Source organism: Calonectris borealis, chromosome 7, assembly GCF_964195595.1.
Source record: "Calonectris borealis chromosome 7, bCalBor7.hap1.2, whole genome shotgun sequence".
NCBI lineage: Eukaryota > Metazoa > Chordata > Aves > Procellariiformes > Procellariidae > Calonectris > Calonectris borealis.
This window is the reverse complement of record NC_134318.1, coordinates 14933961-14952332: the sequence shown is the minus strand read 5'-3', so window position 1 is coordinate 14952332 and position 18372 is coordinate 14933961. Positions and strand designations below refer to the sequence as shown.

Genomic DNA, 18372 nt, shown 5'->3' with positions numbered 1-18372 from the left:
CCAAGCAGGATCTGTGTAGTGAAACAGAACTTGTCAAGAAAGGTATGACTGTTAGAAAGTATTTAAAGTGCTTTTCAGCTGCATCTCACTTAAAACTATTGAAGTGTTTACCCCCAGAGTCTTTCATTACTGGCAGGAATTATTAATAAATGAAGGTAAAAGTATATGAACAACACACTGTATATAATACCCATAGTGTACAAACTAGAAAATATTTAAGACTAAAGAAACTGCTTTACAGAACACAAGAAATGCAAAACTGGTGGAAGAGATTACTTGTCTCTCGTTGTCTCACCCACTCATAGACAGACTGTGCCTGACCTAATCCATTATCCTGTCATCACTGGCATATAACAACAGAATATAATTTTTTAATTAAAAGCCAGAAATTTAAACTTTAGAGGAAACAAAATAAAAATGCATAACTTAAAATCTCTGCCACTAGCTAGATTTGTGTTCTCCTCTTCAGGAAAAAACACACACTGTAATTTGGCTTTAGAAAAATGGCGCTTGGATCCCAATGATGGGTCAGAACTCAGCTAATTTCTGCTATGACACCACATATCTGTAAAATACTATCCAGAATATATCCATTATAAGTAGAATCTAATTAAAACTTTAAAAATTACATAAACTGGCCATTTTTTTTTTCCTGTGGACAATTTTAATTTGGCTAGAAATAGTTTGTTCAAATACTTCGTTCTGAACGTACAACGTTAGAGGGTTGTTCTGTCCTCCAGATATTTGTATTTAACTCTATAAGGGAATACATTAGAAAAAAAAAAAACCATAAAATTTCTGGAAATGTAGAAATATCTCTGTATGCAATTCACTATTTCAGTGCTTTCATGTGCACCTTTTCAGTCACTCAGCATCCCTTTGATGAATTCCATAAAACTAACCAAGTAAAAAATAAGCTGTATTAATATATTGGAGAAAGCGTTTTGGTCTCTACATATTCATTCTTTGGGAACTAATTAAAATTGATTTTGCTACTGTTGGTTTTTAATGCCATCCTATATTGTGACGGCTTTTTCCTATGATTATTTCATAGTTCTGAATCAAGAACCATGTAACTGGTGTCTAGTACGTTTGACACCCATAATTTTTTAGTCATAAATATTTAGGTTTTCTGAGAGACCTCAACTTGATTTATCTACATTGAAAAAAATGATATGGGGTAGGCGTCACTCAATTTGATCTAGTAAGTTGTGTGGTGTCATGTCCTAACAATCCATGAAGCTGTAATCACTATTTGTATGCAAAGCATTGCAATTAGAGTAATTTTCTTTGCTGGTGATTCTGAACTTGAAAGAAAAACAAATTAGAATAAAAATACAAACTCTTTATACCCCATCATATTATACATTATTTGAATATAAATCAAATATTTTTTGACCTTCACAGCTTCAGAAGAAAGAAGAGATTGTAATTCCTCTTGCTCTCAGTTTGAATCTGCTCTTTTTTTTTTCCCTGACTATCTTTCTGAATTTTTTCTTATTTCCAGCTACCTTGGCCACAGATATATCTCCTTAATGTTTCTCAAGATTCTCAGAGAGATGAGGACTTTACAATATATATAAAACTGAGCAATCTAAGTCTCGTTATTTTCTAAAAATCGTGAGCATGGCCACTCGTGAGCTAACAGGTAATTCAAATTGTATAGGAATGTCAATATTTGGCTCTTACAGTAAGTCTGACTTTTATCTGATTTGCTTGACTAAATTGCAAACTTCATGGAAGTTTGATAATAAGAATATAGAATATTCTATATTAATAAGAAAGATCTCTTTAATTCAATAGACTCGGTATGAAACATCTGACTCTAAATTACTGCACTGCCATAGGTGACATTTTTGAACAATGATTTCAAAAATTATGTTATTCAGAATTGGTTCAAAAGCGGTTTTTTGTTTTGTTTTTGTTTGTTTGTTTGTATCGGTTTTTAAAAGTAAAGACGACCCAGTGGCAATGGCAAGCACCTGTCGCACAGCTCACTTTCAAAGGTGACTGCCAAACCAAAAATCTTATTGTAATAAGAAAGATGACAGGACAAGAGGAATATGTTTCATTAAATGGTGATTCTCCTTATCTTACTGCCTTTTAATGAAGAAAATAATTTCTAATTAAAAATCTCTTTGATTCAGTAAGTAAAGGCATGGAACGCTGTGGGGACGAAACCCCCGTGCCACCACTCAAAGAAGTACTCTGGTTAGGCAGGGAACACTTCTGCTGGCTTTATGGAGCATATCTTCCAGCACATATCCTGAACAAGATAGGAGGAAGTAGGTTTCCTCACTGTTTATACAACTTAATTTTCATCTATTTGAAATGGATAGATAATGATAGCTGCTGAACAGCAAGCAGCACCAGCCTCAGAGAAAAACATTTCCTCCTGCAGGACACTGCTGCACCACCATGGTCTCATGACAAGGAATGTGACGTTTGTGTTGCTTCCTTTCCGCAAGACAGCGAGTACTGTCAAAATGTAATAACAATGTCATCATACGATGTGCAGTACAAGTCTGTCTTACTATCACACTTCTGGTTTAGTGCGTTTTGCTTCAGAACTTCCTGAACTAGTAGCACGCAGTGAAAATTTGCTGTCTGCGCCTACAGACAGTAGTCTCAACAATTTCACTTTTAAACTTGAGTCAGTTCTGTTGCTCTGTGAAGATTGTAAGTAAAATCATGTTCTTGTTGAAATATAGAGAAGCTCTGCTATTGACCACAGCTGGGACTGGATTTCACCCTATGATGCTGTCAAGTTTTTGACATTTATATGCCATCCTCACTTCTTGAATCTTATGATTGCAACTAAAATGTAGCAATGTTTAAAAAGAAGGAATGTGTTTTTCCATTTGCATAACTTTAATGATTGAACTGACTGAGCTTAACATTTCCTTCAAAGTTCCTACTTTGGCTGGCATTGCTAGTGTTGAAATTGCAAATATATATCTCAAAAGGAACATATTTTTAGAAAGTTTTATGCGATAGGAAATGGGGTCTTAAGATGAAAAGTGGTTTTCATCTTAGCAGTAATTTTTATCTCACTTGTGTATGTAAGCAATGTGCTGTGGAGGAAGTCAGACCGTGTGTATGTTATTAGCTACATGTACACATTTGCCCACTTGATTTTTTTCTAACTCAATCAAAAGAAGCTTTTAGGATGTACAAGTAGGAGATGAAGCAAGGACCGGAGGCAAGTCACCCTCTGTACATTACCTCCTAAGAATTAATGGTGAGACCATTACTGGGAAAGTAATTAAAATTGTATCACTGCTTTATCAAAAGGATGCTTAATCATTAAAAGCTTCCTCATTTCAGAATAGAAAGGCAGATCAGTATTTAAGGACAGTTTGCGCAAAACCAATGAATGAAGATAGCGACTCTGAAGGATATATTTGCAACAACTAAGATATCCCAATGTCTGTGAGATGCAATAGGTTTTCTAAGACCAAAGGTTATAGATTTTCTGTTCTTCGTATACATGCCTATGTATACTTTTGAATTTATATGCAGCATATTTATTTTTTAGGGGCAGTTTTCATTTAAATAGCTGTTTGTCACAAGCTGCTAAAGGAAAGTTTCTGGTAGGTGCCAGTACAGCTTGGCCTGTTGCTCAGCAGGGCTGAGAAATGGGGGCTGAATTTGAGGACTCAATTTAGAACAGCTGAATCTAGGGCATATCCTCAAGAGCGCAGAAGTAATGAAATCTATAAGCTGATCTTTCCCTGCCTTTAGAGGGAGGGCAGCAACATCTACAGTACAGGTTTTTCTTCATTCATGGCATGAACACATTTATATAAGGTAAATTTATACCATGCATTGTGCTTGCCTCCTCCTCATGCCCAAAACTAAATCAGGGTTTATCAGCTAAAGCATGCCTCTGCCTCCTGATCACATATCTGGTTTTGGCTCAAAGTATATACAAGAATGCAGTATGTAGGGTAAAAAAGCTCAGGGATAACAATAATCTTGACTTTTAAAATGATAGAAATTCAGTTAACCTTTACTTTCAGGCACCTAAGTTGTGAATGTTAGGTTTATACAGAATTCATGCAGTTGACTGGTGGTTTTAATGGAAGCAGATTATCTGTAGTACTTTTGACACTGATGCTTTACATAAGATGTCCAAATAAACATTGAAAATTAAGATTTAAAGCACTCAGGTTTGAACAATGTTTTGCTGCATTGTGGGTGTTGTTATTTTGTGCTACATTCTAGTGTAGAAATATAGGAAGTGAAGAAATAGCAGTAGAAGCTTATGCAGAGACCTTGGGGACACTCATTATTCCCTAATCACAGGTTTGGATGATCAGGGAGCTAGAGCAACAAATTTTGAAATCTTCATTTCTGGCCTCTGAGTTCTGAGTACAGATTTACCATTCTGCTGAGCTTGATTCCCTGATTATAGATACATTGACTGGAGAGGTTTCCCCTTAAAATGGGTTCAGTTTCCCAAAAGAGATGAAGGGAAATGTGGATGGCTGTAGAACAAATGAGCAGTGTATGAAGTCTAGCCACTTAGTCTTTGTTGACAGCTGTTTTAAATAAAAATCTTCATTTTGCACAGAAAAGAGATACAGAAATTCCGATCCTGCTTTGTGATTGGGAGCTTACATGATTTTGTTCTTGAAAAACCCATTTTATAGCTGTCTTGTTTAGGGATTCCCCTGTGCATCCCAGCTGATGGTGAGAGACTCGCTTCAATTTCTGACTGCCAGAATAGCCTGGTGGGTCATAGATGTGTAATTCGACCTTAAAATACGATTCAATAAAGTGGTTCTGTATTGTATTGCTTCTAAAACCAGGAAGATTTGCACATGTGTATTTGTATGCAAAACTGAGCTGTGTGACTTTGTTTAGCAGCTGATTAGTGATACCAAATGGAACAAAGTCAGAGAGGTTTGTTCCACAGCCAGGGTACATATTCTTCTGTTTTCTCCACAGCTTTAACATCTTCCTCCTCAAATATATATCTACGTTTACACACATACACATACATGTCTACGTTTATATACATGCATGCATATATACTTATAAAAGCTTTGTAATTTGTAATTACATTACAAAAATGTAATTTTGTAGGGAAAGAAAGAGTTTAAAATAAAGAAAGCCTTATGTGACTGAAAGCTTGTTTTCTTTAGCCAACTAAAGAAACTAGCTCAGCGGTCTGGTAAAAAAACAACCCACAAAAGAAAACAAACTCTTTCAATAAACCTTATATCTCTTCATTTATCATGCTTACTATTATTAAAACATCAGAGTATGCAAGGTATGTTGTTATTGGTATAATATTGTTTATTAAGTGTTAAATCCCTGATTACTGAACTCTAGAGAACAACTACCATGAGGAGGGCTGTGCATTGATGTATTCATAGTACACACAAAGAAATACAGTATTATGATTCAGAATTACTAACTGGCATTTTAGGTTAACTAATTCATCTCTAGTTTTCCATTGAACAAATAAATGTTAACAGCTACAGTGTTAGTAAGTGGAAACATAGACTTCTACGTTAGTACTTAATTAATTTAAGGTTGAATCATAGTTTTTTTAAAAAAAAAGTCTACTATTCTTAAAACTCTGAGGTTGAAAGTTGGGCTAATTATTGGTAATTCTATTGCTTTCAAAACCTATTGCTCTTCAGAGTACATTCTTCCTTTTTTTCTCTTTTTTTTACCACAGCTTTTAATACAATAGATTCTGTATATAAAAATATCAGGCAGGTATTTATCAATTAACATTCCATCTCTTGTTCTCTTTGAAATATTTATTCAGCAGCTATCTTGCTCTAGGCATTGTTTTACTTCTTATTGTGCCTCCCTAGTGTCTCTCCATTTGCAGTTAAATTGAAATACACAACAGCGATAAAACCATGATTCTCATCTGCTTTATTTTTCATAACTCTTTATGCTGTTTTAGGCTAGGTATAGAAAAGTTCCTCATAGTTACATAGGGGTACTAAGAAACAGTTTATTCTGACTCCTGTGTTGATCTAAAAAAAAAAAAAGGTGTTTTTTCTATATAGTTGAAATCCACCCAGAGGTGAAGCGCTTGGAAAATTTGAATGATTTCATGGATGTCTCAAAGCTTTAAAGATGAAAGATCCGGCTTTTCTTCCTGATTAAGCTATGAGAATGATGAGATGCTGTGGGGTTTTTCCTACTTCAAAGGGTCATTCAAATGTAACTCTAAGGACGGATGCCACAAAACTATTTCCATGAAGTTTGATCGAATTAATTTATTTAGTGTTATGTGGAAGGATAAGGAGACTGTTCCCCTTGGCTGTTCTACCTGTTGCTGTTCTGGACATTCAGGGCAGCTTTTAAGAAGGTACCTGCTAAGCCGCTGAACCTCCTAAGCAGTAGGAGTCTGACATCCAAAATCACATTAATAGCACTCGTTACTTTTGATATAATTCTCCCAGGCAATTGCCTTACATCTGATATCAATTAGGTCATATCAGGAAATGCTGTTTAATAGATGCATTAGGGTATGGAAATCTGGCCTCCATGGGACTGATTCTGACCTGGAACATTTGGGACCAGCTCCTGTCAGTATGGGAGAGCTGGCCTGTTACAGTAGGGAAAGTATGGGTCAGCGTTGTTCAGCATTGTTACCTTTGAACAATTCAAGCTTAAAATCATGACTTTCCAAAGTTGTTACATAGGGATTTGAATGTCAATGGCTGATTTTGTCATTTCGAATACAAGAAGCACTGTTTCAGGTTGAACACACACAGGCTGAATATGACCAACTCCCCCTAAAAACAGCCCAAACAAAACACTGATAATAGAGCTATGAAAAGCGCCATTACAGAGCTTTACCATAATGAAATGAAGGAACTCACAACAACAAAGTAGTAAGGAAACATTGTTCTGAATATAAGGAAATTGTGATAAAAGAACTTATCCAAGTTTTAAAAGCAAATCCATTAGCTGAACTGGCCTACTCAGTCTTGGCACCTAGTCTGTACTACAATAAAACATTCTGGTAAAAATAAATTTCTGGATGAATGTTAATAGTATGAAGAAAATAATAATTCTAAGTTCATTTCTCTAGAATCTACACAGAATTAAGTTAATTGCTCATGGCAGTTTCTCTTGCCACTGTTTTTCTGTGTGTTAAAATCGGCAGCAATATTTGGCTTGATCGGTCATTTATTTGGTCATTCTTGGCAGAGAAGCCAGTCCTTTTGGATGTGATTTAATTGCTGTGACTGATGAGGATGTTTTAATCTATCTCTGCTCCTATCAACTTTGGAATTCATGAAAGCGTTAAATGTATTTTAAGTTCTGCTTTTTCCATTGCTATTTTATTCCTTCCTCTAATATAGATTCCCCGTGCTTCTATAGCCCTGCTTTGTCTTTGATCACTGTAATAAGTTTACAAAATAATTGAAATCATTTATTTAAATATAAAATATCTCTTTTTAATGTAACAGCTATGATGAATGTACTATTTATCCAAAGACTGTGACAGAAGGTAATTTTATTTACCATCAAAACTAATCAAGACTGAAAAAAAAATCAGTATTAGTAAATAATTGCAGTTTTAGAGAAAGCAATGATTTAAGGCTTAGTTCAAAGTCATCTGGAGGTGCACTATTTGCCCTGTGTTGTTAGCCTTGCAGATTTACCATTCATTTCTGAAACTGAAATAGGTGAAACGAATTCAGTATCTGGATGCCTCATGCTCTTCTTAAATTTGACAGTCTCTGTTACTTTGGGTTAATTTCCAGGGGAAACTCAGAAAGAATATGTTGGACGCTTCAGACCTGTTAGTGGAGGAGTTTCCAGGGTTGTGCCTCTGCAGCAGAGCTACTGCTGGAGCACCCATCACCTGGAGGCTGCTGGCACGCATCCCTGCCCATCCCTGGGGCTATCAGGGAGAGGAGGACCCAGACAAGCACCCGCTTTTCCCTCAGGTACATTTTAAGAGTTTATAACTTACCCTCTTTGGCCCTTTAGTAGCATACGGAAATCACTGCAGAAACAATAGTTTCTTTGTCACCTCTCTGCAAAGACTACAGCTTCTGCAATGGACAGCAGAAGTAAAGGTATTTAAATCTTTATTCATTATTGCCTGTGACAGACTGGTAAAAGTGCCAGCACTTCCGAAATGTATCTAGTCTCATGTCGTGACAATATCCACAGCCAGATCATTCACCAAGCAACACCTAGCAGCAGTGTTCTCTGCACTGGGCAGAAGTTACATAGGACAGTAAACAATTTTGGAAAGAAAAAGGAAAGATGCCAAAGTCTGAAATACAGTATATATTCTCTTTCTGGCTGATTAATTGGGAACAGTTGTACTAATTGGGATGGAAAAAAATTGGAAGTGAGTCATAATAGTAAATAATTTTAACTTTCTTGCCTGTTGATGACTGATTGCTTCACAGGCTTTCTCACTTGCTGCTGTCATCATTTTGTCCTAAATCTTGGAAAGATTTGAATTTTGGTTTAGGGCTCAGTCCAAGATAGAGTGCAATATACTGAAAGATTTCTGCTGACTTCATCGTGCTTTGGAGCAAGCCCTTTTGATGGCATTTTCCATATTTGCTTTCAAATATTTCTTCCTCTGGCATGCTAAATTTATGTTCCTGATAAAAATCTCAGGGGTTACAAAGGCTTGAAGAGTAATATATGCATTTCTGTTATGTTGTCATGGCTTCAGTATATCACAAGGGCATTGTTAAGACTAGTCACTATATTTCTCAGTCAGAAATCATTATTAAGTGTGTTCTTAAGGGACTGATACAATACCACCAGAATCAGAATTAAAAAATTACTTTGACTTTACTCTTCCCAAACAGGATTTCTCCCAAATCCTTAGAATTTACCGTCGGCTAAATGTGGACAATATTGAGAATTTGGTTTGATAAAAACTGAGTCAGGCCTTTAGGATTTCAGTTATTTAGTAATAAATTCCTCCAAGGAAAGTATTCAGTTTACTAATATTTCCTGATTGAAACATGTTTTGTAGGATTTGGGGTGTGGGATTTTTTGCTAATGTCATGACGTATTTCAATTAATCATTACTAACCACGCCAAGATAAATATTTGAATTGTATATATTCAGTGGCGTACATTCAAGTGTAATTCTAAATATTTAGTGGCAACCCTGGCATTTGCAAATAGGCTACACATGATTTGAAAAACTGAGGAGGAATCAGCATACTTGCACTGTGTGAAAGGATAGGTGTATTTTATCCAATTAATTTAGCCATGGGATTGTTATTCAGTATTTATATAGCAGAGAGAGAGAGCAGACTCTTCTCCTTATTCCAAAATTAACTGTCACTCATCTCACACGTGTCTGAGACTGACATAATGCTAATTGGCAGCTTGCTAATGTCTCAAATGGCTGCCCTGCTTTTGAACTCCGCGGTGGATTTCTCACTCGTTGTGACTTGCGCCGTTCCTCCTGGATACCAGGAGCATTCATAACATCCTGTGTAAACATACAAGGAGGAATACTTTGGGCTCTACATTGTGCACAGGTATATAGCCCAAGTCTCTTGACAACATGTTAGCTGAATAAAGCTTAGTCTATTTGTCTTGCCTAATGGCTATTTTAGCAATCATAGTGGGAAAGAGTACTTTAGTTCTGAGCACTGGTTAACGGGATCAGTGGAACGCTATTTATATGTTTCACATGGAAGAAGGAATAGAGTTACATGCCAACCTCAGACAAAAAGCAAGGTTTTCCCTGACTGTGTCCCATACATTAGGGACATATATGTTGTAGCTGAGCTGGGGATGAAAGCTAAGAGGAAGAATGAAGTAAAGAATATTCAAATGCCCTAGTTTGGGAAAATACCTCAGCAGCGTAATACCTATTGATATAACCAGCCCCAATTCCAGCATCCTTTGTTTGTGAAATTCTGTTTTGTTTGCTGCATCCAGTTGCCAAACTGCCAGAACGCAGCAAGTGAGGTGGGTGCTAGAGGAACTCACAATTTCGAGAGACTGTTTATGCTATCAGCAGCTGATTGCACCATAAAGCAAAGTAACTATGGAGGTTTTGTTGCTCACAGCTTCAGATAATATTTACATGAATTACCAATTAATGTCTTCAGATATTCTGTAAAATTGGGGAGGAAAGAAAGGCTTCTAACCATGTGTGTGTGTGTGATTGGAATATAGGCATCTCGCATATTGTTTTGGTGCTGCAATGGACATGGCTCCAAAAGGGTCTTATTTTCCAGTTTTGAATTTCTGTTTCTTTTGCTGGCTATTCTGAGGATAGTTATCCTGAGATTTTTAGGAGCAATTCCATGATAACAGGTAAAGCAAATCTAACTCCTTTAACTAATTTATTACATTTCACTATTTGAAGACTATATGGCTGTATGTGGTTCTGCTGTATGGAGGCATGTGTGAAGCCAGTCAGGAACAGCACCCTTGTAACAGAAGCATTAGCTGTGGCATACCTACTGCACAGCAAGAATGTAACCTCCCTGTGATAAACAAAGCAATATATGCATAAACAGTGTATCTGTTATGTGTGTGTCACACCAGTCCTTAACAAAATACCACTTCTGACTCCACCGTAGATAAATAATTTTATTCCATCCCAGTCACAGATGTCCTCAAGGAGATACTAAGGATTTCTTTGCATATTATGAAGAAAAGTAAGTCAAGAAAAACAAATTACACGTTGTTTTCTGATCATGATAAACATATTTCCCGAAAAAGTAAAAGAGTTGGGCTATGATACAGAATGAGTAGGAAGAAATGCAAGTGAAATTTACCAAATTCCTACGTAAATTAGAATTAATGCACTGAAGAGATTCAGTTTAACAAGAGTGGGCTGATTTGAGAAACTGATTATGATTTGAATATTAATTTTTAAGGACAGAGAAATAACCTAGAAGCATTCAGAGACTGTGTTTTTGTACACATCATAACATTTTAACTCATGACTAAATTATTACAGGAAGAGGTTTCCATACATTGCCTGCACTCAGGTGTCTGTCTAGGTGCATGGCTTTTTTTTTTTTTTTAATTGAAGAATAACCTATTTGAAATACATTTGCATTTACTGTGGGGTTAAGAGAAAACTGCTTTGAGCTTCCTGTATCAAGATCCATGCCATTTCATATTTTTAGACCAAAGAACTTTCTTCAAAGAGGTTAATAGTCAATGGCAAGATCTTCATTGACTTATCATGGGAATACCTGTTTTTAAGTAATTCATGTAAGGCATATTGAAAGCATTCCACAATCAATTTCAAGAATAGTTTGTCAACCCTCAATGATAAGAATGGGAAATTGTAAGAAAACAAGCCTGAAAATCTTTACTCGTAATACAGGAAGTCTTTCAATATTAAACAGTGAAATGGCTACACTTGAGTCATCTTAATGGTATCACATCCTGATGTCTTCCATTAGAACCATTACAAATTTTAGGAGCTGACAGTTTGAAAATCTTACTGGGGGAAGAAGTTGAAACAAATGAAACACTGAAAGACTTCAGGACATAGTCATGAGAAAACTAAAAGCTCTCTGTCTTGTGAGGGTTGTAAAACATTTTTGTTGTGTTCTATTCTCCCAAGAAGCATGCACAAGTTTTTTGAAAATGAATACAAAGTGTGATTCATGTCGAGCTTAGTGAACAGCAATATGGTTGCGGAAGAGGCAAGAGCTAAAGGATGTTTGTACAGGCAACGCAAAGCCCAGAGCAGGACAAAGGTATTCATCGTTTGCAAGGAAGGCGAGGACTATGCAGGACAGGCGCTCATGACTGAAACCACCTGGTTCTAGATTTCCATAAGAAATCCTGAATTCCATAAAATCAGTGACAAAGCCTCCCTGGATTCCCAAGACTTCCTTGTCTTGCTCATTTGCTTGCTTTACTGGGCATCCATTTGTATACTGGGCAATGCTCATGTGCTTGTTTCTAAATGCTTTCTCTTAATCCTTTTGCCTTTTCATCAAAGGATTAGAAACCCATATATTCATGTTTTCCAATGCCAAAGTTCTTTTTTATGAGAAAGTGTTTAAACAGTACACTTATCTGATAAGCCACTTCCACAGATTTTCCTGATAGCTGTTAGCATAGACATACCTTAGAGAACCTGCCAAACTCCAGTTGGATTGCTTGAAGTGACAATAATCTAAATATCTAGTTAATGTAATTTTGATATTATATTATAAATGCTATTAACATTCATTCTGAAGAAAAATTCAAGCAGATAAGTTTCAGTTGCAATATTTTATTTTCTATATTTGTCTGTGTATATACAGAACAAATGTATTTCACAGTTTGTTTCCAAATTTTCTGCTCAATATTCTGTATAAATATTAATATACTTTTAAATACATGACTAAGGAAATTATGTGTCAATACCAGGAAACGACACCAAAGAGGTAACAGTTCAGAAGAAAGCGTTAAAAACATCTGTACGTATATCATTTTATAGACCATTTTCTAAAATTTTGAAAATGGCAATAAACCCACCCTTTGGTACACTGCTGTTAACCCTTCAGTGACCATCCTAGCTGTTTAAATGTTTTGTCCAGTAAGTGAATGGAAAGTACACACTGTTGACCACATTGAACTTGGAGTTCAACTCTGGAGTAGATCAAAAAGCTGGAGTAGTTTCAATATCAAAACTTGTCTGGCAACGACCTGAGAGCTGCAACCTCAATATGTGCCTGTGCCAACAGTTGCCCCCCGGCTGCTGAAAAGGACTATCCTTTTCTTGCAGGTGTCTGGTGGGTTTTGTTTTCCTTTAGGGAATTCCTTTTAGAAACGACAACAAAATGCTGCTTATTGTTAGTTATCGGGTAGCATCAGCGTCGGAAAAGATCTTCTCGTCCTGAGCCCTGGTCTTTCGCTGGGAATCCTCTCTGAAGGCGTCTCCACCTCCCTCATGCACACGCACACCCCTCGCCGCTCCCTCCACACATGTCTTTTTTGACACAGAGCAGCAGCCTATTGGATTGCTACCACAGGATGGGTTCAGGCGCTGCCCCCCTCCCCCCCCCCGTTTCTTTTCATTTTTTCTTTCCTTTCCTTTCCTTCCTTTTCTAGGCTCCGCTTGCCGTAGCATACACCCTCCCGAGGGGTTTGCCTGGATCATTTATTTATCTTGTGCGCATTAAGAAACCACCATTAGGCTTTGGTGGGAGGCGCCTTACTTTCTGCGGGCTAGCCTGCCTCCCTTGCGCTGCGATAGGAATACACAATTGAATAGAAGCTGCAAGCTTGGCAGGAGCTGCCTTCTGCGTGCCCATTTATTTGCCGGATCCGTATTTTTTTGCCGACTGGGTCATTGCCGCCTCCCCTCCAGGGTCTCATCTTAATTTTTTTTGTGCGTGTGTGGATTTTTTTTTTTTTCGGGAACCCTCGCTGGAGTTCTCATGCCGGGCCGGACTTAGCGCGGGCGCGGAGGAGCTGCGCGGAGCCGTGCCTCCTGCCCCCGGGCCCCGCCCGCGGATCGGCCTCCCTGGCCCGGCGCCGGCCGCGGGTTGGCCGCGGGGCCGCGGAGTGGCGGGTGCGCTGCGCCGCGCCGCCGCCTCCCCGCGGAGCAGCCGGGGGATGCTGCTGCGCCGCGGCCGGGCATAGGCAGGAGCCGAGCGGGCGGGGGAGGGAGCGGAGGAAAGGAAGGAAGGAAGGAAGGAAGGAAAGACGGAAAGAAAAGATCCCCCAACCCCGAGGGGAGAGGAAAAAGAGGCGAGGCGAGAAGGAGCGTGAATGTGAAGGAATGTGCCTGCCCGCCGCCGGAGCCGCACGCTTGGGATAAAAAAAAATAAATCGAGGAGGCTGATTCTTGCGACTTATTACCCGGAAAAAAAAAACAAAGAAAAGAAAAAAAGAAAAGAAAAACCCGAGAGCGGAGGGAGAAGAAGGAGAACGAAGAGGCTGAAGCGGGCAGCGCAAGAGGAGGGCGCCCGGCGGATGGCGCGGCCGTCCCGCTGACTCCGCGGGAGGCTGCGCGGGGCGGCGCGGCGCGGGGCATGCCATGCCGGCGGCGTGACTGAGCGGGGCGCTCCCGCCGCCCGCGCCGCTGCGCCGCGCTGCGCTCCCCTCCGCCCCGCTCCGCTCTCCTCCGCCCCCCGCCGCCGCATGCCGCCGGCCGCCGCGGCGCGCTGATGCCCCGGGGCCGCGGCGGCTCTGCGGACGGCCCCTAGGATGAGCGAGGGGGCTGCCGGCGCCGCGGCGCCCGGGGCGGCGGAGGCGGCAGCGGCGGCGGCGGGGGGCCCGGGCGGGGATGGGGCCGGGGGGCCGCCGCGGGAGCTGCGCTGCAGCGACTGCATCGTCTGGAACCGGCAGCAGACGTGGTTGTGCGTGGTGCCCCTCTTCATCGGCTTCATCGGCCTGGGGCTCAGCCTCATGCTGCTCAAGTGGATCGTGGTGGGCTCCGTCAAGGAGTACGTCCCCACCGAGCTGATGGACGCCAAGGGCGTGGGGCAGGACCCCTTCTTCCTCTCCAAGCCCACCGCCCCCCCCCGCGGCGCGGAGACCACCGCCGCCGCCACGCCGCGGCCGCCCAGCCGCGTCAGCCCCCGCCTCACCACGATGAGCCGGGCCCCCCCGCGGCCCCCCGGAACCCGCGGACCGGCGCGGAGCGGCCCGCGGCCCACCGCGGCGCGGCACCCTGCCGCGCCCCACACGGCGCCGCCCGCGAGCGGCCCCCCCGGCACCGCCGGCCGCGGCGCCCGGCCGCCGCCCGCCGCCCCCAGCACCCCGCCGCTGCCCGCCTGGCCCACTGCGGCACACGCTACCTCCTCCTACAAGATCTACGTCCACGACTCAGCGCCGTCCTGGACCTTGTCTCCTTTCCAGGAGTCTACCACCACCACGCCGGAGGCCAGCACGACCCCCAAAATCCGTAAGTGAAGCCAGCCGCCCCGCGCCCTCGGGGCGACCGCTTGCTCGCGTCTCCCCGTCAAAACCCGGGCGCCGGCGGGGTCGGGCCGGGGCGATGCCTGGGGCGGGGGCTGCCGCCGCGTCTCGAGGAGACGCGGGGTTCCCGTGCGGTTGCTGCCCTGCGGGAGGCCGGAGAGCTCCGAAGTTTTCACTTCTTTTTTCCCTCCCCCGTTTGTGCCCCCCTCCCCCCCCGGGCAAGTTCCCCGCTTGTGCGAGGGATGGTGAGGCAGGAGCAGCCATTTGAGGTGACTAGATTTCGCTGTGATTTTTAGGAAAGATGCAGACCCCCTTTTCCCCTTCCAGGCTGATCTGCGGAAGGTCTTTATGAGATGCTGGGAGGTGTCAGAGCGAGAGGGACAAGCGATGACCCCCCCCGGCAGCGGCGGCTCGCAGAAGGGGCAGTGGGGAGAGTGGTCCTCGGGAGGTGCGGGGTGGGTCGTGCCTGTGCCTCTCTGCCGGTGAGGGAGTTTGGCTTTCCACATGGTCGTCTCCCTTGAAAGAGATGAGAGCGGGCTCCGGAAGGATGCTACCTCCGTCCCAGCGCCCGGCTCCTGAAAGAGCTGCCGCCAGCTCCGCCGGGAAGGAGCACCGGGCGCCCCGCGAATATGCAGACGCAGCCAAACGCTTTCCCGGCTCCTGTGTGTAGCCACAGCACCGTCTTGCCGTAACTGACTATTTTTTTGAAGCAGAGGAGGGGGCTAGTTCCCCGATTGATGCTCGGTGGCTGGCTCTTCCCACCCTCCCAGGCACAAACCTAAGGATTCGGGCTGAATCTGAAAATTCATTTGGTCTGGGTGCATCAACTTACAGCTTCTCGTAAAGGTTATCTAGGACAAATGCAATTCTTGCCAAAAGAACTTCTGTGCGGTGCTATTTAGTGAAATGCTCAATTATACTGTATTATAGTCATCTTCTGCATTTTCTTGGATGCCGTATAGAAATGAGAAGCCGTGTGTCCTCCATTAACTCTTAGTTGCTTCTGCTAGGAACGTCAATTCGATTAAATGCTACCACCTGAATTGCTTTTACAGCCCAGAGCTCCCCTTTTGCATGCTAATGTATGGCTATTCCGCTAGAGGATTTTGTTAGCAAGTAATTTAAACTTTATTTTGTCCGTTAAATCTATTTGCTGATGAGCCCCGGGGCAGAGAGTATATGCAGAGCAAACTGATCTTGTGAATTGACAAAATCGGGAGAAGAACAGCAGCAAATTGGACGTGCATGGATGGGTGGGTGGGTGGGTTGGTGTGCAGGTGGCGGATGACTGGGAATGATTACGAGTAAAACTATCACTAAATCAGAAGAGCAAACAAGGCAGTAACTCGCTTCCCCGGTGTCTGCTACAGTAATTGAGAGAGAACCGTCCCTTACAGGTGTGTCTGAGCCTGCTTGCTCTGTAGGTACAATCTAAGGAAAATCTCTTGTGGAGCTGAACCCTAGCCATTTCACTTAGGTGAAGGGAGCTGTATAGAGCACTTTTTAAAAACAAAACAGCAAAGGGAGCCTGATTTTCAACCTGTGTCTCTGTTTTCAAGCCTTGTGTGAACCAGTTGTATTACATGGTGTTTCAAACTGCCGTGACCTGTGTATGTCTGAAATGCTGCCTGGGCTTGCTAGGTGGGATCTGTCGGGGTCTAAATGCTCCCTTGCAATCTCTTTCTTTCTCCTCTTTCTATCTTCTTGGGTACGTAAGAGAAACCCACAGCAATTTCCACCCCTCTGCGCTGTCTCCTTACAAGGTATAGAAAGCAAGAATATCCTGATTAATAAATAATGTTCAGCTGGCAAGACTCTTCTCCGTGCAAGACACACAAAGGAGGAAGAAAACCCACAATCTTGAAATGTTCCTGGCAGTTGCAGAGTCTCGTAACTATTATTTGTTTTAGGGAGACTGCTAACACCTTTTACAGCAGGGTGTTTCCCCTCATTAAATACAGCTCAGTTATAGGATGAAATGCAAGAAGTGCAAATCCAGCAGAAATTGACCCTGTTTGGGCACATTGATAGCAGAGATTATCATTAATGGGAGATTAAATAGATTACATAAAAAAGGATTTGAATTTGTAGGCCACGTGGAATTTTTTTTTAAAGCCTATAGCTGTACTTTCCTGATACATATAAGCATCTCTGAGGATACATGTAAAATTCTCTGAGGCTGCAGTATCCACTGGAGGGGAGAGGGAGAAGAAACGCAATCTTTGTGCCGTGAACTGCTGACATGGTGTGACCCCAAAGCAAGTATCTGCATCTGCCACTAACAGCTTTTAGGAAGAAAGGGAATTTTTTAAAACAAATTCATCCTCATTTCCCAGGTTGAGCTGCATGTTCCTTCTGTGCCCATTGCTCCAGCTGCTATTGAAAATGAAAGTCATGGATCCCATTGTACTGTGTGAATAAAAATCTGACATGACAAATCTGATGCCCCAGCTTTCAAAGTAGAGCACACCCTTGTGTGATCCTCTGGCTTGGCAAGGCACATATGTGGGCAGGAGTCATAGGTTATTTAGCATTTCACAGCTTTTAAGAAAAGAAGCAGCTGTCTTTATTTATACTGCTTCATGTTGCAGTTTATTTAATTGTTTTCATGTGTTAAAATGGGCTTAAAATATGACTTAGGAAAATGGAAGGCAAATCAGGAGTTATTTCTCCAGAAAGCCGGCTGATTGCCCACCTGAAGTAAATGTTGGTAAAGGCTTTTCTCTGTGTGTATATTCATCTGAGGAGATGTTGTGAAATCTCTCACTTTTTTGTGGGTGTGCATAATGACAATAATTCTTGGTTGTGTTTCACTCAAAGTCAAGCTATCTGTTAGCTGTTTTGAAAGTTCTTGATGAAGATCCGTCAGGTTCTGACTAAGCAAAAGCCACTTACTCATCAAATCTTGCTCTGTGTCTTGTGCCTGCGTGTGTTTCTCATGATCATGCACGGACTATGGCTTTTCAGCATGAATCCAGTGCTCAACATAAAAATCAATCATTGATTTAGAAGGATAGTCCAGCCTGTAGATCAGAAAAATCAACCAACTGACTGGAACACACCAGTGAGGTTTTATTTTTATCAAGCCATTGGTTTCATTTCTAAAGAGTCATGCCCTGATTTTTCCGATATGCATTTTTCATGGTATTCTGGGTTCTTCAGTAATGTTATTATCTTTAAATTGAGATACTGTACTTATAAGAATTCCTGTGTGAATTCAGCTATGAAATAGCACTGTGGTTTCTCTTGCGTTCATATGACCAAAGGCTAATGCAGAGAACTGAGGTTGGGCAGGTGGGGCTCAACTAATGCATAGTAACCAAGGAAAGAGATGTTACAGAGCTCTTGATCGATATATCTTGTGAAGTCCAATTGTGACCCTTTTTTATGAGTCCAGACTGCAGCCTGAGTATACTTTGATTTCCTGCTAAAGATTTTCTGGTCCAGTCGTTTATCCTAGTCATATCTCTCTCTGTTGTTATGCACGACATGGGTTCAAGTAACAAGCAT

General features: G+C 41.7%; 1 protein-coding gene across 1 annotated transcript in view; it reads left to right on the top strand.

Annotated features, from left to right (window-relative positions):
* Positions 1-14148: 14148 nt before the first annotated feature.
* NRG3 (neuregulin 3) overlaps positions 14149-18372 on the top strand; it is a 420580-nt gene continuing 416356 nt past the window's right edge. The window contains exon 1 of the mRNA XM_075154338.1: positions 14149-14848. Coding sequence (XP_075010439.1) covers positions 14149-14848 — 700 coding nt within the window. The remainder of the gene's footprint in view (positions 14849-18372) is intronic.